The sequence below is a fragment of the Drosophila rhopaloa genome, unplaced genomic scaffold, assembly GCF_018152115.1.
Source record: "Drosophila rhopaloa isolate 14029-0021.01 unplaced genomic scaffold, ASM1815211v1 contig_2, whole genome shotgun sequence".
NCBI lineage: Eukaryota > Metazoa > Arthropoda > Insecta > Diptera > Drosophilidae > Drosophila > Drosophila rhopaloa.
Genome location: NW_025335083.1, coordinates 12701040 through 12728545, shown reverse-complemented (window position 1 = coordinate 12728545; position 27506 = coordinate 12701040). Strand labels below are relative to the sequence as shown.

Sequence of the window (27506 nt, the reverse complement as noted above, 5' to 3'; positions counted from 1 at the left end):
TCTGTGTGTATAACTGTGTTTATTTAATATAAATTCAATTTAATGGCTCGGTAATTTACACAATATACGATCTTGTATATATAAATTTCATGTAGAATATCGATCTCTTCCGATTGACAACGAAAACATCATGAACCCTAAAAGAAGCAATCAGCTTTGGAGTTTCTGTATTTTTTTCGGGGTTCAGCGGGGATGGAGTAAATTAAACACTACTACAAAATGTGCTCAGGCTCTTGTCACTACTTTTGTGTTCAATTAGCTACGATAATAATATCTATTTAAACTTTAACGCTTTGTCTGGCTATTTGTATGTTGGTTAAGCTGCTTGCAATTACCATAGTTATTTATTTCTTATTTGAACAATACATCGATTCAAGGCTGTTTGACCTAAGCAAACCATATTTTTTTTGGGTTGCTGATTAAGTAAGAATGGTTCAAAAAATTTTTGCAGCCACTTCTCAAGGGATGTTCTCGTACTAACTTTAACTTAAAATCTATTTTCATGGAAAATCATGGGACTCCCAGTTAAATCATAAGAAATACAAACAAATAAATATATTTACTGGCTTAATATTTTTGTGTTGCAATTTATTAATTGTATTAAATAATAATGCACAATTCATAAGTTATGTCTGCAATTAATGCTAAATAAATCAAAAAAACTTCGTTTTTTTCTGCATTGCAAATTATAATTAATTTCCTACAATTTCTTCATTTTAGAGCGATCAAATGCTGCTCAATAAATACAAAATCATCATCATTCAGAATTGTCTTTGAGACGTAGCCTGCTGCTACTCTAGGTTCAATGGCTGCAAACCATTTGTAATATACATTTCGACTGGAAATCTGACCTTTTGTTCTTTACGTACATTTAGGGGCCACACAGTTTGAACTGGGCCATGGAAAAATACTCTCGGTTATCAGACAGACCAATTAATACATGGTACAGTTGAGAATATCAATATCTTTTGTTCAACATCAACATATTTATCATTTTAGTTTGTCAATTTTTTCGCTTGCGCACAGCGTTGTTAACAAAAATCAAATAATTAACGCGAAAGTTAACAAAACTCAGATCGAACAAAATTTAGACGTATTTAAAGACAAGTACATCATTTGTATATAGAAAAATACGTTTCGTTACGTTATCATTTAATCTTTTTCTTAATGTTTTGTTTTAATTAAATTAAATGGACGTTTAAGTAACTAACCGTTAATAACCGTTTACTGTTTCCTTGTCTAACACAAAACTTTCATCTAACTAAACTTTCAATAAATACAAATACAATACAAACAAACATAGTTATAGTAGTTGGATAGAGCATGGATATAGCTTTGTTCTCGCACACGTTTGCAATATATCTTGTGATTGTGGAAATCTTTTTCTCTTTCCGCAGGAACTCCAACGAATTTACAACTTAAGCAAAGTATAAACCAAAGCCAGAAGTTTACGCTGCACGCTGATCTTATGTTAGAATGGGTTGGCGTTGCTGCTTGCTGGATTCCTGCTCGAAGGTCGTGTGCTGAAGGAGGACTTGCCGCTGGTGCCACGCTGGGCGGGCATCGGGCGGCGGACGTGACGCATTTCGCTGTTGGGAAGGGGAAACGGAATATTTGTTAGTTGACGATTGATCTACAGAGCTCATACACATTAAACTATTGATCAGCGCACAGCAGTTATCATGAGGTTAGGCGGATTCCAGCAGCAAGTTAGCAGGCGGGCAAGCATGCAACAAATTTTCTGCCACTTGCAGGGGCTTACCAATTGCTGTATTCTCAAGGGGATTTTTGGGAAAATAAAGGAAAATGTGGAGCCCTAATTGATAGAGGGATGAATGAGTGTTTGCTTGAAATTGGGGTGGTGACGCAGCTGACTTTTAACGACCCAAATGCACCCACCGGTCCATTTCCATCTCCTCAAGGCGCTGTGTGAGTGCCAGCTTCTGCTGGACAGCCAAGCGCAGCAACTGGTTTAGAGTCTTCTTCTCCTCTTCTGCAGCCTCTAATTGGCGGTTGAGATCATCCACCTGGGTCACATACTCCTCGCAGCGAGCGGCAAACATGGCGCGCAGGCCTAAGAACACGAAATTTGTGTAAATATATATATTTGAAGATGAAGGCCAGCTGTTAAGCCAAACCAAACAAATGCCCTTCAGTTACTTACTTGAGAAGGTGGCTGCATCCTCTTTAAGAAGCCTGAGCTCATTACGCAGCTTGGACATGGTGTCGCTGACAATGATCTTCTCGTTCTCGTATTTGGACTTGAGATTGGTGAGGGCCACCTCGGCGGTTTGCTTGTTTGACTTGAGCACGTTGCGCAGGGTTCCGATCTGTTCGCGCTTGACGGACAGGAGACTCTTGAGCTTGACTATCTGCTCCTGCAGCTCCTCCATTTCCTCGGTGTTGACCTTCTCCAGTGCTATAATAGCGATACATTGAGGTCAATAAAGATTTCAAATACAATAAGGAATCAACCTACCATCGCCTCCTTCGGAGCGCACTTTGTGTTTGTTTAGATCAATGGTATGCTCTACAGCTGTCTTTAGATACTTGATTTGATCGCTGACTGTGTCCACGTACTTCTTGATCTCCACGGAATCTGCCAGGCCTTGCAGATCTTCAACGATCTGGGGCTTAGCAATAAAGACGTCCGATTTGAACTGCGACTGGATGGCAGTCAGAGAATCGTTCTCGAAGCTATAATAGATGCACTCGTTATTTCTAATAATCTTTTTTTTTAACGAAAGGTCAAAACCATTTAACCTACCTCATATCATCGCTCTTGTGATCGAGCAAGACACGCGTCGGCGTTTCCCCGTTGACGGTGCACACTAGGTGATACAGTTGAGCAAGATCGTCGCTCAAAGCCACCAAAGTACTGCGGGCCGAGCCCAGACTTTGGCCAGCGTTCTGCGAGATGTGTGTGAGGGTTTCAACGTCGCTCTGCAGGTCCAATGATTTCTGCTCCGTTGACAGGAGCTTGTTCTTTAGATTGGTAACCTCGTTACGCAGCGTGGTGGTGGCGTCCGTGTAGTTGAGTCCCTTCTGCAGCTCGGCAATGTCAGTCTTAAGGCCATCGATCTCCTTGGCAGAGAGCGTGAACCAATTGGCGTACTGCGAGATCAAAGCCCGCAGCTGCTGCTCCAGCTCATCCTTCTTCTGGTCACCATTCTTGCCCTGCTCCTTCACATCGATCTGTTTCTTCAGCTGGACCAGAGCATCGACATGGGCCGCAAGAAGAGCCAGTCGAGACATGAAGTTCTGCAGTTCGTTTTGTGACTTGTCCAGACTAGTCTGCGCCTCCCGCAAATTGGCCGTTAAATGGGTCTTCTCGCTCTCCATGCTCTCCAGCTGCTTCTCCAATTTCTTCAGTTCGTTCAGATGGATCTCTGAGAAGAGATCGCACTTGGTGCCATCGGGGGATTTAAGCTCGGTGCTGAGGTCAGCCTCCAGGCGCTTTAGAGCCAGATTCTCCTCCTCCCCATCCGAGTTGTTGCTGGCGTTGTCCTCCATGTTGCTGCGTATGCTGTAGGCCAGGTTGCTGATGTGGTACATGGACTCTCGGTTCAAGTGACCATCCAGCTCCTTCTTCAGCGCGTATTTTGCCTCGCGTTCCCCCTAAAAGATAATTACATTTGGTAACAAAATGTGAAGATGACAAAGTATTAATATACGAAATCCCTTTCTTTTTGATTGGTAAATATTTAAGAAAAACATATTTACCTGCAGAGCCTCCAGCGCCTCCTCCATTTGCTTCTCGGCAATCTTCTTTAGATTCGCCAGCTCGTCAACCTGTTGATTCAAAAGCTCAACTTCTTCGGTGAGCCGACGAATCTCGTGTTTGGCACCCTCAAATTCCACCTATAAAATTAAAACACAATGTTAAATATAAAGTTATATTTCAATGAATTTCTTATTAGACTGACCTGCGAGCTGCGCAGATTGGAAACCTGCTTCTGCAGCGATATGTTCTCCTCCTCCAGTTCCGAGTATTCGCTGAGCATACGCGTCTCGCGAAACTTAAGGTCCTTCAGCTCAGACTTGAGGCGCAGGCGATCCGCTTCGTTGTCGCTCTTATCCCGCCCGAAATCCGAATTCTCCTGCAGCATCCTGTCGCGCTCGTTGCGAACCCTTTCCAGCTCGTGTCGCAGCTGTTTAAGCTCGTTCTCCAGATCAAAGATCTGCAGGTTGAGCGATGTCTCCCTAGCAGCGGATTCGTTTAGGAGGGCATCCTCCTGCTCGATGCCCGTCTTGTTGGTCACCTTCTGTGAGGTTTGGAACTTCGTCAGCGCCTGTAAATATAGAAAAAAAGAAATTTGAGCACGTGTCAGTCGTTGGGGCATGAATAAGTGTGCGGAAAGCAAAGTAATCAAAAAAGTTTCCTGCCTGCCCACCGAATGCCTGCGATTTTATTGCACTCATTTGCATGTGTTTGGACTTGGGGGCGTTGGCCACTTGGGAGCTTTGTGCCGCCTGCTCTGCATATAACGCCCCCTGCATTTCACTTGGTTTTATTTTTCATTACATTCCCTATCTGAGTTGCTCTTTAGAAGGGTATAAAGGGGTGAATAATACTCTGATAAATAAATAAAACAGTTGCGTGTGTTATAAAAAAAATGCTGTTACTATTAATTATTATTGAATATCTCTACAACTATCAAAGGCATGATAATACTTTCATACCGCTATGCATTTCTTGAAATAGTATTGGGTACAAACAAATTTTGTATTCATTTGACAACCATTCTTTAAAAACCTATAAAAATAAATTTGTTTAAAGTTTTTTTCTATGTAGTATTATTATTACCATGTCAGCATAGTGTTAAGTAATTTTGCCTTGGCTTAAAACTATTTAGCTCTAGGGAGTGTCATTATTTATCCTTCGTGCAAATATCCCAGTGGTCAAGATGCAGCAATGGGAATAGTAGATGCCAAGCTCGTTGGTCTGCCATTATTGGATTTTGTTAATTGCGACTGTCTCTGCGTTGGTCGTGTGAAAATCGCCCGAGAGCACATAAAGGTTAACGGCGGCCAGGGACACACCCTGGACTAAAAGCCACCAGCAGAGGTAAACACGAATACAGAATGTTTATGGGGCCAGGCCAAGCCCTTAACTGGGCGCTGGAGACCCTGTCCATATGGTCAGTGGGAGTGTATGGTTAGTAGGGCTTAAATATGAGGGGCTATATAATCCTGTGGCGGCTTTAATTGAAATCTCAACCCCTAACGACGCCCGTCTGGTATTTTTTGAATGGGGGCCATTTGGAGTACGTGCTTCACAAGTTCCACCATCATCATCAACGTCATCAAAACTGTGCCCAAAAAAAAAAGCCTCAAGAAGTAAAGTGGAATGACCACGATTCAGGGATTTGGCAAAACGGAAACTGCATCAAGTTCTGTGCAAAAACTTTCCTTTTGGTGGTTTTCTCTTAAATGCCGTGTAATTAACAGGCGGCAAACAAATGAGTCTCAGTTTCTGAGCCCCATCCTTAACCCTCTTGATAAGCTGCCCAGTTTACCCCTTCTCTGCCTCTTCCCCTTTCTTAACCATCATTCTATTCAGTCCTAGCTTTTTCTTGCCATATAATTATCGTTGGGCGACGTCAGCCGCTGTTTTTGTTGTTTTTGGAATCTCAATTTGACAATCACACACCCACAAAGTAAACCCAAAAACCACCCATCCAACCCACTTTAAGCCAAGTGCATTTCGTTAATTAGTGTAATCCGAAGACGAGCGAGGAGGTGAAGTGGTTCGGGGTACTAAAAGAGAAAGCAAACAAAAGGGCAAGGCGGGTCCAAAGTCTCGGATGGAATTTCAGCTGGCTAAAGCTGTCACACATTCATGCAACTAAATTGCAAGGCGCCTCTTAAATTAGAAAGAAGGGATAAATAGAGGGCAAGGTAGGCGGAAGAGGAAGAGTCAGTGTGAGAAATTTGTGGAACAAAGGTTCTACAATGGGGGCGGCTTATAAACCCATTTAAAGATGTTATCTAAGGTACTGGTATCATCGAGTTATAATTAGATTTAAATTAAGTTAATCCGACGGTTCTGTAGGGAGATTTCATACAGCGATTCCAATTAATCAGCTCATCTTAAAACTAAGCACAATTTTTAATATAAAGATAACGATATAATTTTATTTGTTACATTTTTATGTTAAAAAATTGTTTTGTAAAAATACATTTTAATACCCAATTTTAAACGGAATACTCTCAGATTCCTGAAAAAATCGATTGATCACGGATTTTAAAAGTTACTTTTTTGGGATGGATTTTCAAAATACGAATGAAAATTTGTATTTACTTTCCGTAGCCTCTTCGTGTAAACCATGAGGTAGAATTAAAAAATTACAAATTAAACTTAAGGTTTATACTTAAACCTTTTTATCCACGATTTGCCCACAGTGTCCCATCTTGTTCAGTGACGCCATCTATCGGGCAACAGGCCGCAAACAAATGACGGCATAAACTTTATGCAAATTATAAAAGATTTTTAATTAACTTGGGTAAATATTAACACAGTTCACAGAGGCCAGACAAGAGCAGAGCAACCACACTACACTTGGCATAGGCCAGACACCGGGTCTGTTCCCCCTGCCCCTTCCTAGCCACCCCCTGTCCATCCCCCCACCACACTTTGCATTTGCTGGATTGCTTCACAATGCTGCTGTGGTTGAGATTAGAATGGGAGAGAGAGAGGTGGATCCCGTCCAAATAAACAGAGTGGGTGGTCAAGGAGAGGTGCCCGAGTGCACACAGATAAAAAATTATATATTTTAGAATTTCAAAAATCAATTTCAATTCAAAACAAGAACGACATTAAAGTAAGCCTGTCATAAAGCAAGAGGCTTTCACATATAGTCATGGCTAATTTCGAAATATAAATAATATATTTAAATATTGTATTTTTAAACTTTTCTCAATATTTTCCAATTTTAAAACTATTTTAAATTGGCATTTTAAAACCTCATATCGATAATATTATTTTTAGGAATTTAATAAAAGATAACCTAAAGTATTTTTCCTTAGTGCAGGAGCAAATATAGGTGGATTCCTCACAGAACCAGCAGCAGCTGTTGCCATCAGTTCTCCGGATGGCTGCAGTGAAACTCCTCCTGTCCGGGGCCACTAAAAATAGAGCAGATTGCCCACATTATGACGCCGATGAGCAGAATTTTGGAGCGCACTGTGTGTGTGCGAGTGAGAGCACTTAGGTGGCAAAACCACAATATAGCCAACAACAACGACGTGGGGCAACTATAACAATTTCCTCCTGGTCACAAGAGTGGGTAGCCAAGTGGGTGGTTTGGGCTGGCTTCCCGCTGGTTACTCCCCAATGCTGATAAAGTATGCCATGAATGACTGAGCAGATTGTGCCGGGCGAGGGCGAAGGCGACACCACGCCCAGTTCGTTAACTGCCAGCTTCACTCTAATGGAACGCAGCGAAATTTAAATGTGTCACAGCATGGAAATGCAATAATAACCAGAAACACAGGGAAGAATCCAAAAACTAATATAAGTTTTTGAAAACCGATCACTTTTTTTGTTTAATAAATAAAGATTCAATTTGAGTCTGTCCTATCTATCGAGATTTGTTCAAAACTCTCACTCAAAAATAGAAAACCTTAAAATTAATCAGTAACAATTTATAGTCTTAATATAATTCTAGTAAATGGAATGTAATTACTATGCAAAGCTTAAGCTTTAGAGATTTGAGAAATTATTTTAAATGTTCCCCAAAATTTAAAGATTAAAAACAAAAATTTGTTTTTTATTTTCTTGTGGAGTGTATAAAAAAAAGTTTAGGACAATATGGACTTAATAAGATTATATTAAGATTAACAAGGCCCCTTTTTTTGCAGTGTACACCGTTTGTAGGCTGTGCACAATTTTGAAAAAAACGCACATGGACATACGAACAATGAGAGCCAAAAAGAGAGAATAGGAAATGGAAAATGTGAGAACGGCGCATTTGTGGCCATCATGTCAATGCACGAGCTTGACACTCGCTCTGAATTTGAAATGTCGCCTAAAACGACAAAAGGAACGGCGACCAGAAAAACGACTAGAAATGCAGGCGGAAAAATGGGAAAACCTGTGTGCGTGCAAGTGTTGACGCTGCGGAAATTTTTAGCAATGGAAGCTGACACAAAGGGACTCAAATTACGCTCTTAACGAAACTGCCATCTGAAAAAAGGAAAAGAATACCCTTAGCATTCCGCACTAACAGGATACAACGGAAATCCAGTAAAACTAAACCGCACTCGCGAGTGTGCTAACAATGGGTTTAAAAAGGAGGTATAATGCAGCATGGCCTTCATGTTATGGCTTAAAAATGTTAAAAGCCATGGTCTGCAATCCTTTCGGTTTAAATGTTAGGGCACCCAGTTCTAAAACTCTGGTCCTGACTATTAACTTATGTTAGAATAATTAAATTTAAAATAAATTACACTAATAAACTGTCTGAATTACTGACGACTTCAGCAGACCTAAATAATTTTAAAATGTTTAGACCTAAGGCGAATTTTATTATCTCCTTAATTAAATAACATCGCCGATAGAAAGAAAATAAGCAGTACTACATACGTAAAAAAAGCAAACATCGTTCGCGAGCATCCTCAGAAATGGAAACAAACGAAATGGACGCAGCGGGCCATGGAATATCCTTGAAAGTACGGAAGATATAAAAAGAAATAATAACCATTCGCTCCTGCTGCGAGTGTCCGTGGATGTGTTGCATAATGCACAGCGCATATACATATCCTGGGCAAATATCTCGAGCGCATTTAACAGCCAATAGTCATGTAGCGATTTCCAGGACGTAGTGGTGTTCATGGTGGCAGTTCATCCTTTTGCGAGCTCATTGCATCTGGCAGAGTTCCAATCTCCAGAGAGTTTGTGCTGGGGCCAAAAAGCTTACGCAAATAAATTGCACCGTCATTATGCAGGACAATTGCACCAGCAGCACCCGAAAGCAGCAGCTCCGCTGGAAAACTGCAATTGTCACAACAGTTGCCCTTGCATCCTTGCCCAGATTTTCGCTCATCATCGTCACAAGTCTGTGTGCTTTACATTTTCATTGCTGGCAATTCATTGGGGAAAATTGTAGGAGAAATTGCGGAAAAGCGGAGGAAGCGGGCTTCAGTTGGCGGGAAATCCAACACTTTTTTCCTACTCATTTCCGTTCACTCAGGCCAGACAGCGACGGAAACATGTTTTGTCAGTGCTCAAGCGCCGCATTTAACCCTTGCCAACCCGGGCTGGCACTCTTAACCCACCCATGGCCCCCATTTTGTGGCTGTTGCAGTTGTTCCTGGCCGGGAGTCGTTGCTTCTGCTGCTCCTGCTGCCAGTTTGATTGCCATAGAATTGTAATTTGAGCCAAAAGAACAGAACATCAGTGTCAAATCATTATCATTTCTTTTTTCTTTCCCGCTTGTTTTCGTCCTTCTGCTGCTGCATCGTTTAGCTCCGGCTTTGATGTTGCTGCTGTTATACTAATTGTAATTGTCTGGCTTGGATTTGGAAAGGATAAACATTTGGCAGGATTCACAGGGTCATAAAATAAGGAGGCACTTCTGCAAAGTGTTGGAGGATTTAGATTATGGCTTTGATTATCGTGAATTATATAAGAATTAAATCTGGCGATGGCAAAGGTCAATTGAATGAATTAATGCACGTATCAATGACCAATGCCTAATAATATTGATGTTTTTTTAATAATCCGTCATAATTTGTATACGTTGAACGTTTTTTATTATATTATGTATAATATGAATAAATACTAACAAGTTAATTATGAACCAGCAAAAAATGAGTTTCAGAACTTTAATTTTTAAACTATTTGTATCTTTTAATTGGTCCTCATAAAATGTTTGCCACTATTACAATCAAAATGAAATGCAATGTATAATATATGTATAGGAAAAACAAATTGACATTTAATCTTAGGTTTAACAGAAGTTAAACGAGCTTAAAAATAAAACATTTAATTTGGGAACATTCATGCATTTTAAAGATTCTTCTGACAACTTTAATACTTTCAGAAAACTTGGTCCACAAAAATAGTCTCTCTGCCCACGACAAACAATGTAATTAATTATTAAATTTGTGTTAAAAACTTTTTGGGATAGAAAGTAGCAAAGTCAGGCAGCCACAAAACGCCAAACTACGCATTACACTAGAATGTGACCAGCGGACGAGGGGATGTCCTTGGTAGTGGCGCGATGCGAGCCATGATATATGGCCAACACCCGACTCCCACATGGCGCAAAACAGGACATCGCCCATATAGGGGCGTACATGTGTCGGGCTACTGCGTCCATCGCTCGTTTTATGGCCCTTGTTTCGGGGCCTTTTAATTGCCGCAGTTACAATCGTCCGAACAACAACGTGTTTTCCTGCCCCTTCGACCCATTGTTGCACCAACTCTGATTTAGCTAACTGAATAAATTGCCAAATGTGGCTGACAGTTTCGACCGCCTGACGTACCGAAAATTGGGTAAATATTTGTTTTGCGGCTCTGCAGTTGCAGTTGCCAATTTGCAGCCACAGTGATGGACCCAAAATTAGCACTTTCTGGATTAAGTTTATTGACAGTTAGTTGATTTGTGTTTTAATTAAATGTTTTCATTCTACTTTTATTTACATTACTGATTATATTATATGTATTTGCAAATAATAATCTAATGAAAACAGTAACTTCATCATTTAATTTTTAGCACAATAAATCAAATAAACTGAATATGTCAAATAAAAATATTTGATATCTGATTTTATTTTTCTAAGTAATCGTTATTAGTTTTATAACCACTTTTTTTAGTTATCTATTAAGTATTTTTAACATAAAGTGCCCATGTCGAAAAGACAAAGTTGGAAATAAATGCTACTTAATAAAACATCCAATTTAATGTCATTTCGAAATATAAAATACAATTAAAGTACTGACCTGGCCAATGTATAATCAAAATTCTATTACATTAGAGCTCAGTCGATGGGAAAATTTTTCGTGCCTCCGGCTCTTTAGAAAATATCCGATTAATTTTAGTAAGCTAATTTGAAACGTGGCCCGAAGACGGAAACTTTACCCTCTTTTGCTGCCGTCCGCGTTGATTTATGTCATTCCATGCTGGGTTCGCCCACGGCTGATATCTTGATTACAAGTGAAAATATGTCCCTCACTCACCGCAACCCCCTTCTCCATTTAACCACCCCTTTTTGCACTGTTCGCTGGGCTGCAGTTGGGGCACAGAAAATGCCCGCAGTGACGTTGTCGTCGACGTTGCGAATATTTTTTAATTTTAAGCATCCATTAAAAATGTGTGTGTGTGTGGGGGGGTGTAGGAGTGTTCTTTTAGTCTCGCACTCTTTTTGTGTTCTCGTAAAAGTTCAGTTGAGTTCAAATCCAACAAGCTGGAAACTATCAAGCGGGGTGTGCAAGTGCACTGCCACCTGTCCAACAATTAATTGGCAGGCTTTTTGTTCTGTACGCATAGAAATGCATGAATACATGCATGCACACCTATTTGGAAAAAGGTGTTTCCGGATGGACGAGTGTATGTGTGCAGGTGTTTACGCCCTCGTTGAGTTTATTTCCAAAACTTTCTGAATTATGAAATTTTAAACAGTGCCATAATAATATTGATAAATCCCTTGTATAAATACAAATAAATAGGGTTCACACTTAAGCTCATAAATATTTTAGCTCAACAACAATTGGGATTTTAGTTTAAAATAATAAATTTAAGTTTACACTATGAGACAACCTTACGGTTAAATAAATTAGTCTTTAAAAATGCATATTGCAGAAGACTATGTTTCTGTGATCTGATGTTTTCCAAGCCATGAACCCCAATTATTTTTATTGTTCTAATGTTAGTTATTTTAACTTATTCCTTCGGAAAATAACTAAAACCTTATCCATGGTGAAAGTATTGGGTTCATATATATATATTCTTTAACAAAGCCTCGAAAAAATTCCAGGAACTTGTTTCATTAGCCCTCCTCCTTCAACTAAAATCAGCCTAAACCAACTTTGGCTTTAGCAACCGCTTTAATTAACAGCAAAACAATCCAAAAGAAAAGGTGGGGCAACAATCAAAAAAAGAAAATCATAATAAGCGGCAGAATGATTATGGTTTGTTTCCCCCATTTGATTTTCACCAAGGACAGAACTTTTCCCTTTCGTCTGGCAATGCAGTTTGGGCCCAGGAATCCACAGCCGGTAGAAATTCCAGCGGAAATGCCAGGCGATGAGGACGACTAATTGGAGAGGAAGAGTAGTAAAAAAGGCAAGGGGGTGGCTGTGGGAGTGGCTGCGACTGTGGGCGTAAGGGAGAGCATGTGGCGCCAAGTAAAGGTGGAAAATAAAATGGCAAAAGTAGATTGGCCATGTTGCTACCGGCCAACAGAAAGCTGTAGGGGCTTTTGAGCCAAAACCATTGTTTTGTTTAAGCCCGAGACAAATTGAGCGAGATCTTTAGGGGTAAGAGAAATAATAAAGAGAACAGAGAGAAACGGAGAGAAACGGAGAGAAACGGAGAAAGAGAACTGAGGTGGTCACTGAGGCGACTTAAAGTACCGCTAGCCCTAATTACCATGTATATAAATACAGTTATTCTTCCTGAAGTCGAATTCAAATCAAATTAAAATTTTGGAAACATCTAGTTGCAATTAAATCACACATCAAAAAATTTTTTTAGGTACAATTTTTTTTTTGATTTATCTGATATAAACGTATGATATTTGAAAGGGCAAACATTTTAAACTAAATAACTTTTAGTTTCAATTACTTCGAGAAAATTATGTAATTTTTTGATTTACTAAAATTTTAAATTTAGGCAGATTTTAGCGTCAGATTGTGTCTCATTTATAGGGGCTCTACCGTACGTATATGTATTCAAACAGCACGTGACCATATGGTCAACTTCCGATTTCATGATCAGGGAGTAGATCGCAATTATTTCTGCTAGACCAGACACCAGACTTCAGAGAGGCAGAGAGAGAGAGAGAATTTAAACAGAAAGAGAGACTGGCCAACAGGTGAGCGAGTTAATTTGCCAGCAAGACAAATTGATGGCGATTGTGGAAAGGTTTTCTTTGGCTATGCATGTGCTCAAAGGTGTGTGTTTACGTGTGTGGGCTAGTTAGGCGATAAGCGGCGACTGCTTGGAAACAGATCAGAAAACTTAGCCACAGTAAAGTCCAATTGGAGAGGGCTTGTAATCCATCTAAAAACTCAACTTACAAAAAAAAGGTTTTAAAACTGAAAGTTATTTTAACACTGATAAATAACTAGTATAAGCAATTTGCACATCATTTAAATAATGTTGCTGTGAAAACTTAAAAATGTGGACAAGAATTATTTTTATATATCACCATATACATTTTCCAAACCCAATTTTAATGTGTTTGAATATTTGAAATATCCATTTTTACTTGCCTTGTTCAAAATATATGTTAAAACCATTCTCTTATCTTGATTATTTAATCAATAAAGTTTGCATCTAAATGATACTAGCCATATCCAATTATTTAAACTACAGGTAAAAAAAATTCTCTGTTTAATTTTATTTTTAGGGTACCATAGCAACGAAAAAGCGGTTTATAGTTAATGGTAAAAACCAAATACTTGGTTTTTTTTTAAAATTTGAGATCAGAATGTATTCTGTAACCAGAAAATCCAAAGAAAATTTAAAAGAACAAAGTGTTAAAAATTAACACATCTAAAAATAATATTTTAGATACTTCTAAGGTATATAAACCTAAAAAAAAAGTAGACTGTTAATATCTAACTATTCGCCTATTCTTATAAATACCCCTAGAAGCTAATTTCTAATAGGAAACTCACCTCCTGGGTGATGTCCAGTTCGTGGCGCGTGTTGTCGTAGAGCGTCTCCAGTTCCTCGCACTTGTGCTGCAGGGCGGACTTCTCCTCCAGCAAGGACAATCCGTATTGGGCGGACTGGGCGCTGGCGGAGGACACCTGGTCCAGTTCGCGGGTGAGGCGCTCCACCTCCATTTGCAGATCCTGCACAGATTGGCCCTGAGATGGGCCATTATCCGTGCTGCTCGGACTGGACATGATGGATGGTATCCTTTATAGACGGGGGTTTAGAGGGCTGGGGCGGGGGGTGGACGGTACAGCTGCCCGTGGGCGTGGCAGGTGATTTAGCTCGTTGTTGTCCTGGGCGGAATTCTTTTCGATACTGTTTTTATTTTGGAGGGAAATCGATAAAAGTCGATTTGTTTATGCCGGACGTTTCTTTTTGTTTTTGCTGTTTGTTTTTTTATCGGATTCCTACTCACACACACAACTCCACTCGCGGTGTGCTTTCAAGTGTGCGTGCGTTTCACCTTTTCTCTTTCCCGTGTGTGTGTGTGTGTGTGGAATGGTATTTGTGTAGTTTTTCTTCTCTCCGTAGTAAATTAGAAAATTAAATAGCACTTAATGGCCAATTAACAGTATGCATTTAACGGCATATAATTCTGCACAGCTTGTATTATAATAGTATATGCAAATCACACACACACACTGGCACACTTGCACTCCCACACGCACACTGTGGCGCTTAAAAAACAGTTGGTAGCAGCAGCAAAAAATCTAGAAGCAGCGCAGGAAGTTGTTTCAATTAACTCGAAAGAAACAGTCAAAATGACATCACACAATTTCCCCTTTCATTCGCTGGCGGAGTGGGAGTTGTGCCCATTTTCCTTGTATTCTTGGTATTCCCTATCGCTTTCTTTTTTACGTATTTTCGTTGCACAATTGCGGCGTAGACCGCTGAGTTTTAGATTTAATCGGTGTTTGATGAAGGCGAAATTTTTAAGCAAGTGCAAAAACAAAAATTTAATCCGCAATCACGTCGATTCTATGCAATGTTTGTGACGGAATTTCCATGGGACCGTACTTGAAAGTTTTCTAAAATACTGGCGACTTCAAAAATACTAAAAAAAATCATCTCAGCATCCCAAAAAAGATATGGTCTTGGACTAAAACCGTGGGAAAGATTTGTGTTTAGTGGAGAAGCGAACCCTGGGGTAACTGAAGGAAACGGAAGTTTTTATTAAATTATATTAACCTTATTATTTCCGAATTTCTTCCGTAAAATATAAAACATACAAAAAATTAGTTAAAATAAGTCTAGTTACATGTTAACACCAAGTGTGTGATTATTCTAACTTCGGTTATTAAATCAATTTACATTGCAAATGCTTTAATAGCTTATCTAGCTAATGTAATGTATTTAAAATTCATGAATGACAATATAAAAATTAAGAATTAAAATGTGTATTTTAGTATTGGAATTCAACATTTTAAAAAATAACTTACAATAAAACCAACCTTTTTTCCGAAAATAAATCCCCGATAGCAACGACCCGTATCGATAACACCCCCACTTTGGTCACACTACCATTCCGATACTTTTCACAGCTCCGCTCTAATTCACTTATTCCACATTTCGCCTAATCACATTACTTTTTGTCCTATCAATCGAAATCAAGAGAACTTCAACCACAAGTTAATCTAAAATGCCGGACGCAGTGCAACAGTGTTTCGTAAGGAGCTTCATCGACTACCTGAAGAAGCAGTTGGACGCCATGTCTCCGGACCAAAGTGAGAGCATCGAGGTGGCGATTCAGTGCCTGCAGGCGGCCTTCGACGTGGGCGATGATGTGGATGATACGGCGCAGGACGCCGCTGGCCAGGAACAGGCCACATCACAGAGCAGCACATCGAGTGCCCCCGGCGGCGATGCGTTAGCCAGCGGGAGCGGTCCCCCAAAAAACATCGACATGTTCGAGCTCTTCCAGTCGCTGTATATCGAACGCAATCCGGAATCCCTGGCCCTGGCCGATAACATTAAGAACGAGGGCAACCGGCTGATGAAGGAGTGCAAGTATAACGAGGCGCTGTTGCAGTACAACCGGGCCATTGCCTTTGATCCCAAGAACCCGATCTTCTACTGCAACCGGGCGGCAGCCCACATCCGACTGGGCGACAACGAAAGGGCCGTCACCGATTGCAAATCAGCCTTGCTGTACAACACCAACTACAGCAAGGCGTACTGCCGCCTAGGCGTGGCTTACTCCAACATGGGCAAGTTCGCTGAGGCGGAGCAGGCGTACGCTAAGGCCATCGAGCTGGAGCCGGACAATCCGGACTACAGGAACAACATGGAGGTGGCCAGGAACGCAAGGAATCAGCCGCCACAGTTGTCGCATTTGACAGACGGTCTAAACGCAATGCTGGCCAATCCCACGGTTAGGAATCTGTTCAGCAACGCCGAAATCGATCTGGAGCAGCTGCAGTCGATGACCCAAAATCCGATGGTGATGAATACGATTGGCCAGCTCTTCGCCAACATGGGTCAGCCGAATGCCGGAGCAGGCGGAGCTGCTCCTGGTGCCGGTGGTGCCCCTGGAGCTCCCGGCGGTGTCCCACCCCAGATCCCGGCCATGCCCAGCGACATGCTGCAGCTGTTCCAAAGCTTCGCCACCCAACTGGTTGGCGCCCAGCCCAATCCAAATGCCAATCCTGGCAATGGACAGCAGCCGGGCAATCAACCTCCGCCGAGCATCTAGTGGGCAAGTAAACGTAGCCAGGATCGGCGGCAACACAGATTAAGTTTTTAAGCTGAAACTATAATTACTGTATTTATAATGTTTAAAAGGCTTCTATTACGCAAATACATATATATTTTTATTAATGGTAATAAATATATACATCAAAAGCATTGCGTGGCCTTGCAAGAGCAATTTGTCGCTGTTCTAATCGAAAGGGAGTTACATAATGGAAATATTAAATTATCATTTCCAGATTTTATGTACCATTAATTTGTGCGACTTTTAGAATTTCAGTTCTGCCAGTTATTTTGAAAAATGAACAGGTGATTTCCCTAGTTATCTCAAGAAAACCATATACCATATAGATTAAAGAATATTTACTTTTCTTTATTTTGCTTTGGGGTAGCTACATTTCAAGTTTATTTTATAGTAATAATAAATAAAACCAATTCTACAAAGATTAGTTTTAATGTTGCTTTTATTGAATTCAAGAAATGTATGCTTTGTGTTTTTTTTTTGCTGAGTTGCATCTCTACGTGGTACAATTGTTGATTTGATTACATGTAAAATAAAAACTAATAGTTTTAAAACACAAAATTGATTTCACAAACACTTTGTTTGAAAATCATTTTCCTCAAATCGGGAAACTAACTTTTCCACAGACTTGTTTTATAGATTGATATTGCATAGTTCGTTCAACTGGTTATCGTTATAATCTTATATTTATGCATTTGACAGAATCGAAAGTTAATCGTGACATGAATTCAAAACGAAGCCAGCGCCCCTTTTTTTGAATTCTATGAAAAGAGGGCGTGACGTTGTTTAGAATAATTAACGCAAATTGTGGGAAAAACATTTTTCACGAAAATAATAAAAGCAATGCGTGAGTGTATGAGAAAATGGTTGTTAGAATGTGGCATTTACTTTCCATGAGAATAAATTGCGCTGAAAAGAAACGAAAGGGAGAAAGTTACTTTGAAATTGGTTGTCATACTCACCAGCGGCCGCTGCGAAAAGCAGATTCTCCTGTTGGCGCTTGTTTTCTTGCTTGGATGCAGCATCGTTTAATTTTCGTTTATTCAGCACGAATCCAATCTCGTAGTTTTTTTTAGGGTTAAGGACTAGGGACAAACCATTCAAGTGAAATACGCGCTGCTGCTTCTCTATAGATTACTTAGTATTTGTTGAAGCGTCGATTCCTGTAGCCTCCTCCGCCGCCACCGCGTTGTCTCGTCCGATTGTTGTTTCCATAGTTCTGGTTCACCTTGTTCGAGTATTTCCCAGATGGAGGCGAGTAGAACTTCTGGTCGTTGGATGCCCGCGCCTTCTTTTCTGGCTCCTGATCCTTCTCCTTCCCGTTGGCAGCTGCTTTTTCCCCAAAAGTGATGGGTGCATGGCGCTTGCCAAGCTTAGTCTGCAAGTTCAAAGAGATCGTTTGGTTATATAGATTTTGGAGGAGACATGACAAATGCTTACATTTTTTGGCACAATCCAGGAAAGCACAATATCATGTTTGAATATGGGCGGCGAGTGGAACAGATCCCGTATCAACACGTTAATGTTAGATGTAGTCTTAAGCGCCGTCTGCTTCAATTGGTTCTCCTCCGTCTTGAGTTCCTCCCCCGTCTTGCCCTTAAGGGCCTCCTCCAGCTTCTTAATATAACTGCAAATCAAGTAATAAAATGAATTTTGTGAACAGTGATCAATGTTATTTATACATACCCCTGTGTTCCCCTTGCTAGATATTGCAATCTAGCTCGAAAGTCTTTTAGCTTCTCCGCGTCCTCGACGAAACTTAAACTATTTGGATGATTCTTTCCTAGCGTGTGCAGAGCGTACAGTAAGCACTCGGCATGCGAGAACTGAAACGAGGGCGGGGTATCCCCCAGATCCTCATCGCTCAGCTTCGGCAAAGGCATGTACTCCTGCAAAGAAAAGAAACATGCACTTGTTATATTTTAGTTTTGTGAGTGAATAACCAACTAAACTCACCAGTAATACATGGTAGACTGCATTAATGCGTTCGCTGGCATTCTCCAGCTTGTCCGTGTTAGTTATCATCTCGGCAAATACTTTCAGTAATCTGAGTTGAATTTGATCTTGCGACACTGCAGTAGCGATCATGTTCCAGGTCTTGATGGGCAGCAGTTTATCGCAAACGTGTGCTACAAATGCTGTTGATTTTATGGTCTTCTACAATAATAGCAAATAGATTAGATTTGAAAATTTGCAGAAAGTAGCTAAAGCATGCCTAAGACTTACCGAAAAGTAAGGTGCCGCTGCAGTGGCGCACTGTATAAATCGCTCCACGACCTCATCATCTACTGCAATGATGTCCGTGTCTGTGTTATTAAGTTCCGCCTGTTCTGTGGCCAGCTTGACGAGCTCGGCGTGTCCGGTGATGGTGCTGCCCAGTTTGGTCGCTCCCAGAATTGTCATGCACAGATGGAACTCATCAGCGGTGACGTCCTGCAGAGCCTTCTTGATCTCCTCCACGATGTAGTCCTCGATTTCCTTGGTTATAACTGTGGGACCCATGGTCAGCAGTTTGGTCGCAATGAACTTGAGACAGCGCTCTCTTGTCGTCTCATCCCCTGTGGTTATCTGTTGGAACAATCCGGTGACGGAGCTTTTGGTGTCCAGCTTTATGATGGCCAGTAACGAGTTGTTGACCTGCTGCAATTCTGTGGCATCATCCAGGATGAGCAGTTGGGCCAAAGTATCGCCCACTCGGATGGTGGCGTCACCGTTTCCCTGACACAGTTTCGGCAGATCCTTAATGGCTTGGCGGCGGATCTGAAGTGTTGAGTTGTTAAATTTAAAACCACAGAATTCAAAGACCTTTTAACCTTAAGAGATAAGTAATGGCATTTGGGCAGCCAAAGATTAAAGTGGTGTTTTCTTAAAGAATTGAAACCTTTCTTGAAAATGGTAAAATACCTCCAAAACAACAGATCGAGGATTAATACTCTATCAAATGTTAAAGATATGTGAAGTGTATAGATCGATGATACCTGACCCATTGTATCATTCAATCCTAATAATTTTTCTGAGGAGCTACAAAGGACTCGGCTACAGACACGGACTGGGGAAGTGTATAGATCAAAGATGGTCAACTCATTACACCATCTGGTTAAGTTTAAGGGGCTTAGGGCTCCACCCACCTGTGTGTCGTCATCTTCGCATAGGTCGAACTGGGCATCGATGGCTGTGTCGGCCAAATCCGGAAAATGCTTGAAGAAGTTTCCAATGAATTGCGATGCCAAGCGTTTCTCCTTCGATGAGCCCTTTACGGCCTTGATAATCTCTTTATATTCCTCCACATGCTGCAAAAATATATTAAATATATACATTTCTCATCCCGTTTTTTGCGGCACGTTTTGCAATGGCGGCGGCTTACCTCGGATATTTTATCGCCCGCCTCCGACAGAATTTCGTAGCATTTGTACAGTCGCTCAATGTTGTCCATCTTCTTAACTAATAGCCTTTATAATTGCAGCGTTTGGAAGCGTTTCCAGTAAGTTTGTATCCTTTTTATTTAGTTAAAATGAGCGACAGCGTTTTCCCTTTATTTTTCACGTTGCAAACAAAATGGTGAGCGGTAGTGTGACCGGAGCTGGGAAGACTGATAACGCAGCTACCGCGGAAACAATCGATAGTCTATCGATATGCCTTTTTCAAAAATTTTAACATTTTGTTAAAAACGTCTTTAAATAACGGTGGACCTTAATTTATATTTTCTTAAGATTAAATTGTTATTATTTGTCTTCAGAAAACCAATTTTATGCAGTAAAAACGTAGAGGCTTAAGCATTTTATTGTTTAAAATAATAACCAATATACTTAATCGGTTTGATTTATTTATAAATAAGATCGAATTTTTTAATAGTTCTAGTTGTATAGATTACATTTGTTATTTATGGAATTGCCTTCAAGGCCTGTTCAAAATACTCGACCATCATGGGGTAAACTTCGTCGTATTGCTGAATATTTTTGCGCCTAGCATTATCGCGATACCGCTGCAATGCCCCCGAGATTAGCTCCAGCTTCTCTCGCTCCGCCGTATGTCCATCCAGCCACTCGATCAGACGCTCATTGGACCAGTTGGCCGTGGTATGCGGCGACTGCAGATCCGCTCCAGCGTGTCCGAAGAGCAACAGCAACACTATATAGCTGGGCACCAGGGAGTCTTCCCCGATCGTCTGTTTCACCAGTTCCTGGGCTGTTTGGACGATCAGCAGGGACATAGCTCGTAGCAGACGCGAGGGCTTTCCAAGCTCGGCGAGATTAGGGCAAAGGGGTTTCAAAGCTTGCTCCATGTGCTGGCAGTCCTGCTTCAAACGCTGCCTTCCCGCCACACTTAAAGGACGCAGAATGCACACATTGTGCAGAAAGAGCTCGATACAGCGCTTGGCTAGCTCGTGGCCACACTTTGTTGTCATCTGTTTGTCATCGAACAGGGCGATGTGATGCGACCAGGAACGGTTGACAAACTCCTGGGGCATTTAAAAAAGGGCTATTCATAGAATTGACTATTACTGAAGTCTTCAAATTCCACCCACCTGCAGTTCCTTCATGTACATCGATGGACCCGTGGTCGAAAGCCTCTCCGTGTTCAAACCCGGTTCCCTGTGCATACTCAATATGATGATACTAATGGTCGTAATAATGGACTCCATTATCTGCTGCAAAATGGTGCCGATCAGCAGGTCAGCCTGCTCCAGGGAGCGGGATATGCTCTCCCTAGCTGTTCCCGGGGTCTTCTCAAACTGCACTTGAAGATCGCTCAGCATGCGACGCACTGAATCCTTGTAGTGGTACAAAACATTCGCCAACTGTGTGTTTTGCTGCTGCTGCAGGTTGGGCAGATCCACGACCTGCTTGGAATCAGCTCCCAGTTTAATTTGAGCCTCTAATTTGGTACACAACTCCTTGCCGCAAGCTACGAAAACATTAGCAATGGAGTTCGTGAGACGGGAATCGATCAAAGCGGCACTCAGTTCGGTGGAAGCCACCCGTATGAAATTGTCCACGGTTTCGTTGCCAGGTAAATCTACTCCAGCCAGACAGGCCTTAAAGTTGGCAGCACATTTGCTTACGTATCCCACTTCCAGAGGAGCAAAGAGCTCGTTATCGAACTGGAATTCTCCATTCAGGCGCTGCTCAAATCCGCGAGCGGAGGTCAGGAGCTTGGAGAGCCCTTCTTGGAGGGTCTGCGTTACATGCTGGGGGCATTCATCAAAGGATTTTCGCAGGAGCTGTTGCACTTTCTGCCAAAACCGCTGTGGAATGCACTGATCCGAGGCCTCTGAAGTGTAGCCAAACTGGTTAATCTGTTCCAGAGACGTTTTAAGCAGCTTAATCTGCGTGCAGGTCTCAAAGAGTTCGTCATAGAGCAGCCAATGAAGGGATTTCCAGAACTTGGCCCGGAAGTTCTGGGTGGTTGTCAACTGGGGCGTTTTCCCTGGTCCCCTCGAGGGAGCTGGTTTGCTAACATTGTGCGTGGGCGATTTATTGAGCACTGAGATGTCATTCCCGGCAAAGCACTCCTTGAGGGATTGCTCCATATCAGCGATAAAGGTGGCCAGCAGATTTTCCAGGGATTTTTCCAGCGTATTGAAGTTTATAAAGATCTGAGGGTTTGGTAATTAAATAGTATAAGCGTTTAATATTCCCTCTGAACCCACCTTTAAAGCATTAACGACTTGATTTTGATTTCGCTCCTGGAGGCCCGTTACCAACTGCATCTGCGTGAGGTTTCTTATCTTCTGACCCGAACTGATCACGTAAGCCCGCTCCTGCTGTATGAACTCGATGTCCTTAAGCTCCTTGTCCTCGATGAGTTGGCCCAGCTCAAAGTGCAGCTCCGCCTGGCGTAGGACATCCTTGGTTCCCTTCAGCTTGGCCGTGAGAGTCAGAAGGGTTCCAGCCGAGCGGAGGAGGTGACTGACATCGTGCAGACGACCGAGCACCTGGGTTTGGTTCTCCACCTGCTGGTACTGCGTGTCCACCTGGTTCTTCAGCCGGTGTCCCGTCTCCCTGACCCGCTGCACATCCTCCGCCAGCGTGTTTAGAGCCGCATCGAAGCGTCCCGCGTGGGTGGCCTGCTGCAGAAGTGCTCCATGTTTGTCCCGCACCTGCTGGTACAGCTCCTCCTTCGTGTTCTGCAGCTGCTTGGACAGCTCTTGGATCTGTTGTCCAATGGTTAAGTGCGTCATGGAAGCTGTGTAGTCGTCATCATCTGAAGCCGCCGCCTTTGGGGGCTTCGTCGCGCCCGGATCACCAGTGACCATGCTCGAGAAAGGTTGGTTCTTTTGCAATACCAATTAAATAATTTGATTTATAAGTTATTTCTAATAATTCAAGTAATTTTAATACTAACAAAATCTAATTTCCACGCAACCAAAAGCGAGCTCTAATCGATAACTTTGCAAGGGCGTGGAAAAATGGTATTAAAGGGGATTTTGTTGTTTGTTTTGTATTGTTATCGTCTTTGCAAAATGGGCGACCAGTTGTCTTAATCTACAAATATTTAAGCCTTTACTTAGCTTTGAAGGAAAATGCTCAAAATAATTGGATAAGACTGTCATAATAAAATTTAATTCTAGCCCCCAAACTACGCCCTTGTTAAGTTCACTTATCGATAATTTGAGTCAGCTGTTGCCAGTTTGTTTTGTGTAAATAATTGGATGCGGAGAAAAAACTTATTTTTATTGTTCTAAGTTTTCCGCTTTCACATTTCCAAAACATTCTACATGTCGGACGACATCAAGAAGTATTTAGATGGCCTGCTGCAAAAGTAAATATCCCCTTAAAAGGAGTTTTCCTTTTGTAAACTTGCGTATTTTTCCTTTTAAGGGTCAGCGGCCTGTACGTGATTCAGATTACGGATCGCGACGGAGTGCCCCTCCTGCGGGTCAGCCAGGAGAAGAACGTGGACTTCGCCCTGATGCCCTCGTTCATCCCCACATTCACCACCGCCTGTGATCAGGCTAGCAAACTGGGATTGGGTAGGAACAAGACGATCATCTCGATGTACTCCAACTACCAGGTGGTGCAGATGAACAAGCTTCCGCTTATCCTGACCTTTGTTGGCGCGGAGAATTGCAACACCGGACACATTCTCGCCCTAGAGCATCAGGTGGATGGCTATTTGGAGGACATAAAGCTCGCTGTCACCGAGGCATAGAATTAATCTACACTGTAATATGCATATTTTAAAAAAATTATAACTGTTTATACCTATTAAAAATGTAATGAGTCATCTAGGAAGTTAATTTGGTTATAAAATGATCTATCACCCTTTAATTGATTTAAAAATGTTCCCAGAATCTTCTTTTTAATTACTCCAAAAATAATTATTAAATTACGAAATTGGTTGACACTTTATTCAGAATTAAAGTTTGTATGTTAAGCTTTTAATTCACATTTTCAATTAACTTGCTTTATGTAGATACAATTATGGGTGTTTTTGTTTTTATATTCTCTGATTCACTACAATTTCAAAATTATTATTATTTGTGCTCAATTATTACAAAACTATTAAGTATGTTTACAGAACGAGCGCTCCAGCTCGTTCATTGATATTATTTGATTTAGCAAGGGAATGACTTCAACAAAAATATGATTATTTACTAAAATACATCCCAAAAACACCTGTCTCTGCACTACTCCAAATAATTTTCAATTACAAATTACTATTTAGTTACACTTTATTCAAAATGAAACTTGATGTACTTTTTGCTTAAATGCATACACTGATTTAATTTGCTACAATTCTTGATGATTTTCCTGCAACAGCTTGGGAATGATCTCGACAAAATTAATATTCTTCTTTAAAACTAAAATACAATCCCCAAATCTCTAATCTTCGTATGCCAGGCACACACCTATCCTTGATTGCTGATCTTTTCAAAGTTCGTCGTGCAGGTTTTCCGCCTCCGCCTGGAAAGCTTCGCTGTCGCAGGCGGCAGGAGTCTCGAATTCAAAGTAATATTCACAGCGATTGGGCTCGCTGACGGCAGTGATCTTGGGTTCTAAAGCACAACTGATGTTGATGATGGCCGAACGATTCGGACCATTCCAGCAGGCGGCTCCATTGGTGTACTTTTGCTGCGAATACTTCTTGGGCTCGCCGATCCATTTATCCCAGCGACCCAGCGTGGTTTCGGGTCCCCCACTCCTTGACTTCTGAGAAGCCCGATCGAAGGGGCAGAGGGTATAGACATACTCCCGATCCTCGAAGTTGTAGCACTGGCCATCGTGCACCGCCCACTCCTCGGTGAGGCCGTAACCCTTGCTGTTCTGCTCGTCAATCTCTTTAACCTCCTGCTCGATCTCGCGCAGGCTGCGTTCGACTTCCTCCAGAGCGTTTCGCGCCTCGTTGGCCTGCTGAATTAAGCGTGCCGTCTCCGGATCGTAGTTTGGCGGTGTCACTTCCTCCACGTCAGGAGAGGCCTCGCCCACGCCCACATCGGGTTCTTCATCTTCGTACTGATCCTCCTCGCCCTCTTCGTCGGCTTCAATCTCTTCTTCGCCAGCCAGATCAGCTTGTTCTGGAAGAGTAAAAATGTATGAGGTCTTAGCTAGACACATAATATGAAAGTTGCAAAAAAAAATTGTGTGCGGAACTCAAGAAATTAAATTTCCTAACTGCGACTTAAGGTAGGCTTAGAGTTTTGGTATAATTTACTTTTAAACTATAAACAAATTTAGAATGTAGAATTAAAATACTATTATTTGTTACTAATAATTAACAAATATTTGTTAAAATTGTTACAATTATTTCTTACTTATGTATAAGTCATCGAAAACTTGGAAATAACTAACATAAAAATGGGTCAAAAAGTTTATCAACGTTAAAATTAGAGAATGAAGCCACAACTCTTTAGAGGTATGTCACTTTAAAATCTGATTAAATTTGGTAAAGTTATGGACTCTGGAAGTCCAATTGGGGGTCACCCCATTACAAGTCATCGGAAACTTGGAAACATAACACTGGGTCAAAAAGTTGATCAACGTTAAAATGAAAATTTTGAATGCAGATTTTTAGAGAATGAAGCAACAAGTCCTTAGAGGTATGTCACTTTGAAATCGGATTAAATTTGTTAAAGTTTTGGACTCTGGAAGTCCAATTGGCTGTCACCTCATTACAAGTCATCGGAAACGTGGAAATAACTAACATGAAAATGGGTCAAAAAGTTGATCAACGTTAATATGAAAATTTTGAATGCAGATTTTTAGATAACGAAGCCACAAGTCTTTAGAGGTATGTCACTTTGAAATCGGATTAAATTTGTTAAAGTTATGGACTCTGGAAGTCCAATGGGGGACACCTCATTACAAGTCATCGGAAACTTGGAAATAACTAACATGAAAATGGGTCAAAAAGTTGATCAACGTTAAAATGAAAATTTTGAATGCAGATTTTTAGAGAATGAGTCAACAAGTCCTTAGAGGTATGTCACTTTGAAATCGGATTAAATTTGTTAAAGTTTTGGACTCTGGAAGTCCTCATTACAAGTCATCGGAAACTTGGAAATAGCTAACATGAAAATGGGTCAAAAAATTGATCAACGTTAAAATGAAAATTGTGAATGCAGATTTTTAGAGAATGAAGCCACAAGTCTTTAGAGGTATGTCACTTTGAAATCGGATTAAATTTCGTAAAGTTATGGACTCTGGAAGTCCAATGGGGGGTCACCTCATTATAAGTCATCGGAAACGTGGAAATAACTAACATGAAAATGGGTCAAAAAATTGATCAACGTTAAACTACAAACTTTGAATGACTCGAAATTAAGTAAGTCTTCTTTACCTTCGCTTGGCTTTGGCGGTGTGGGCTCGATACCTTCGGTGGTGACCTCTTCCTGCTTTACAACTTCCTCCGGCTGCGGGGGCTGGAACAGTCCCTCGGCCAGCATTGCCAAAGGCTTAATCCTTGGCCAGGCGAGTGTGACGAACGCATCCAGATCTAAGCGTTCGCGCTCGTCCAGGAAGAATTTGGCTTCATCGATGGTGACCACACCGTTACGATCCCTGTCCAGATTCATGTCCACCATCAGTTCTGTTACCTCGACGAAGCCATCCTTGTTGGTGTCGTAGCGCATGAAGCTCAGGGAGGCCTCCTGACGCATCTGCTGGGGCTCCTGCTCCGCCTGAGCGGTCTCCGCGTCCACTTCGCGCTGCTCCGCCTTGAAGATGTCAATGGCCTCCTTTTCCAGAGCCTCGGCGTTTTGCTTGAGCTGCTCCTTTTCGGTGCGCAGAACCACCTGTTCCTTGTGCCGCTGGTCCAGCTCGAGGCGGCGAGCCTCGCGTTCCGCCTTCATCTGCTTGCCGCGGGTGATCATCTCCAGGCGCTTTTCGGCTCCTCGTTTGTGGAGCTCTGCCTCGTTTCGTCTTTGAACAGCAGCCGCCGCACCGAGTTCCAGGCAGGTGTTGGGGCAGCCGACCACCTGTGACTCGTCGCTGCCGTCGCAACAGTCACAGATCCCGTCCTGGACCCGCGAACTGGGTATATCCACCGGCTGGTGGCCCTTGTTGAGGCAATGGAACTGTCCCTGTGGACAGGCGGCGGTACCCGGCTCATCGCTGCCGTCCGCACAATCACAGTAGTCGTCGTTGACCTGGGCGAAGGGTATGCTCCGGCTGCCATCCAGACAGGTCCAACTCTGGTCGCCGGCCTGCGGTTGGTACAGTGAAGCTTTGGCCAGTGAGACTCCCAGTGGACGTGGAACTTCGCTGGCCGAACCTGCATTCAAGATCGCTAGAGCCACCACGACGGGTATTAGACCCATTTGGCTGACTCCCAAGCCTTGCATTTTGGACGTGATTATTGCTACACCTAAATAATCTGCTAATTTCAATTGGTCACTCTGTGCTGTAAATCTTACGTGGAATTTGCTATGGTATGGTTTTTTTTACTGTAAATGCCGGTGTAGC

The 27506-nt window shown here is 41.9% G+C and overlaps 6 protein-coding genes across 9 annotated transcripts; 2 read left to right on the top strand and 4 right to left on the bottom strand.

The window, feature by feature from the left end:
• Nucleotides 1-558: 558 nt before the first annotated feature.
• Nucleotides 559-14911, bottom strand: LOC108050232 (protein bicaudal D). Of its 3 annotated transcripts, XM_017131802.2 has the most exons (9): nucleotides 14308-14911; nucleotides 13850-14207; nucleotides 3927-4292; nucleotides 3724-3861; nucleotides 2768-3618; nucleotides 2480-2697; nucleotides 2165-2419; nucleotides 1900-2074; nucleotides 559-1589 (listed from the first exon to the last, which is right to left on the bottom strand). In XM_017131802.2, the coding sequence occupies exons 2-9, from the start codon at nucleotides 14081-14083 to the stop codon at nucleotides 1472-1474; spliced, it is 2355 nt and encodes a 784-aa protein (XP_016987291.1). In that variant the 5' UTR covers nucleotides 14084-14207; nucleotides 14308-14911; the 3' UTR covers nucleotides 559-1471. The 3 variants fall into 3 exon arrangements, 2 of the variants coding, with proteins under 2 accessions (XP_016987291.1, XP_016987290.1); XM_017131801.2 differs by having other exon boundaries at nucleotides 13850-14911; XR_001769579.2 differs by having other exon boundaries at nucleotides 1498-1589; nucleotides 1763-2074; nucleotides 13850-14911.
• A 505-nt stretch (nucleotides 14912-15416) lies between these two features.
• Nucleotides 15417-16758, top strand: LOC108050234 (small glutamine-rich tetratricopeptide repeat-containing protein beta). The gene has a single exon (XM_017131804.2). It carries the CDS (start codon nucleotides 15532-15534, stop codon nucleotides 16582-16584), a length of 1053 nt encoding a protein of 350 aa, XP_016987293.1. The 5' UTR covers nucleotides 15417-15531; the 3' UTR covers nucleotides 16585-16758.
• Nucleotides 16759-17026: 268 nt separating this feature from the next.
• Nucleotides 17027-20180, bottom strand: LOC108050233 (apoptosis inhibitor 5 homolog). The gene is made up of 7 exons (XM_017131803.2): nucleotides 19967-20180; nucleotides 19731-19892; nucleotides 18829-19362; nucleotides 18559-18759; nucleotides 18289-18491; nucleotides 18043-18229; nucleotides 17027-17980 (listed from the first exon to the last, which is right to left on the bottom strand). Exons 1-7 carry the CDS (start codon nucleotides 20033-20035, stop codon nucleotides 17741-17743), a joined length of 1596 nt encoding a protein of 531 aa, XP_016987292.1. The 5' UTR covers nucleotides 20036-20180; the 3' UTR covers nucleotides 17027-17740.
• A 225-nt stretch (nucleotides 20181-20405) lies between these two features.
• On the bottom strand, nucleotides 20406-23017 carry LOC108050240 (conserved oligomeric Golgi complex subunit 5). 2 transcript variants are annotated; one of them, XM_017131811.2, is made up of 4 exons: nucleotides 22948-23017; nucleotides 22253-22876; nucleotides 21128-22198; nucleotides 20406-21061 (listed from the first exon to the last, which is right to left on the bottom strand). In XM_017131811.2, exons 2-4 carry the CDS (start codon nucleotides 22856-22858, stop codon nucleotides 20483-20485), a joined length of 2256 nt encoding a protein of 751 aa, XP_016987300.2. In that variant the 5' UTR covers nucleotides 22859-22876; nucleotides 22948-23017; the 3' UTR covers nucleotides 20406-20482. The 2 variants fall into 2 exon arrangements, with proteins under 2 accessions (XP_016987300.2, XP_044315624.1); XM_044459689.1 differs by having other exon boundaries at nucleotides 22253-22983.
• A 201-nt stretch (nucleotides 23018-23218) lies between these two features.
• Nucleotides 23219-23837, top strand: LOC108050239 (ragulator complex protein LAMTOR3 homolog). The gene is made up of 2 exons (XM_017131809.2): nucleotides 23219-23364; nucleotides 23424-23837. Exons 1-2 carry the CDS (start codon nucleotides 23321-23323, stop codon nucleotides 23752-23754), a joined length of 375 nt encoding a protein of 124 aa, XP_016987298.1. The 5' UTR covers nucleotides 23219-23320; the 3' UTR covers nucleotides 23755-23837.
• Nucleotides 23838-24259: 422 nt separating this feature from the next.
• On the bottom strand, nucleotides 24260-27505 carry LOC108050238 (glucosidase 2 subunit beta). Its single transcript, XM_017131808.2, has 3 exons — nucleotides 27458-27505; nucleotides 26383-27408; nucleotides 24260-25120 (listed from the first exon to the last, which is right to left on the bottom strand). Exons 2-3 carry the CDS (start codon nucleotides 27383-27385, stop codon nucleotides 24477-24479), a joined length of 1647 nt encoding a protein of 548 aa, XP_016987297.2. The 5' UTR covers nucleotides 27386-27408; nucleotides 27458-27505; the 3' UTR covers nucleotides 24260-24476.
• Between the last annotated feature and the right edge of the window lies 1 nt (nucleotide 27506).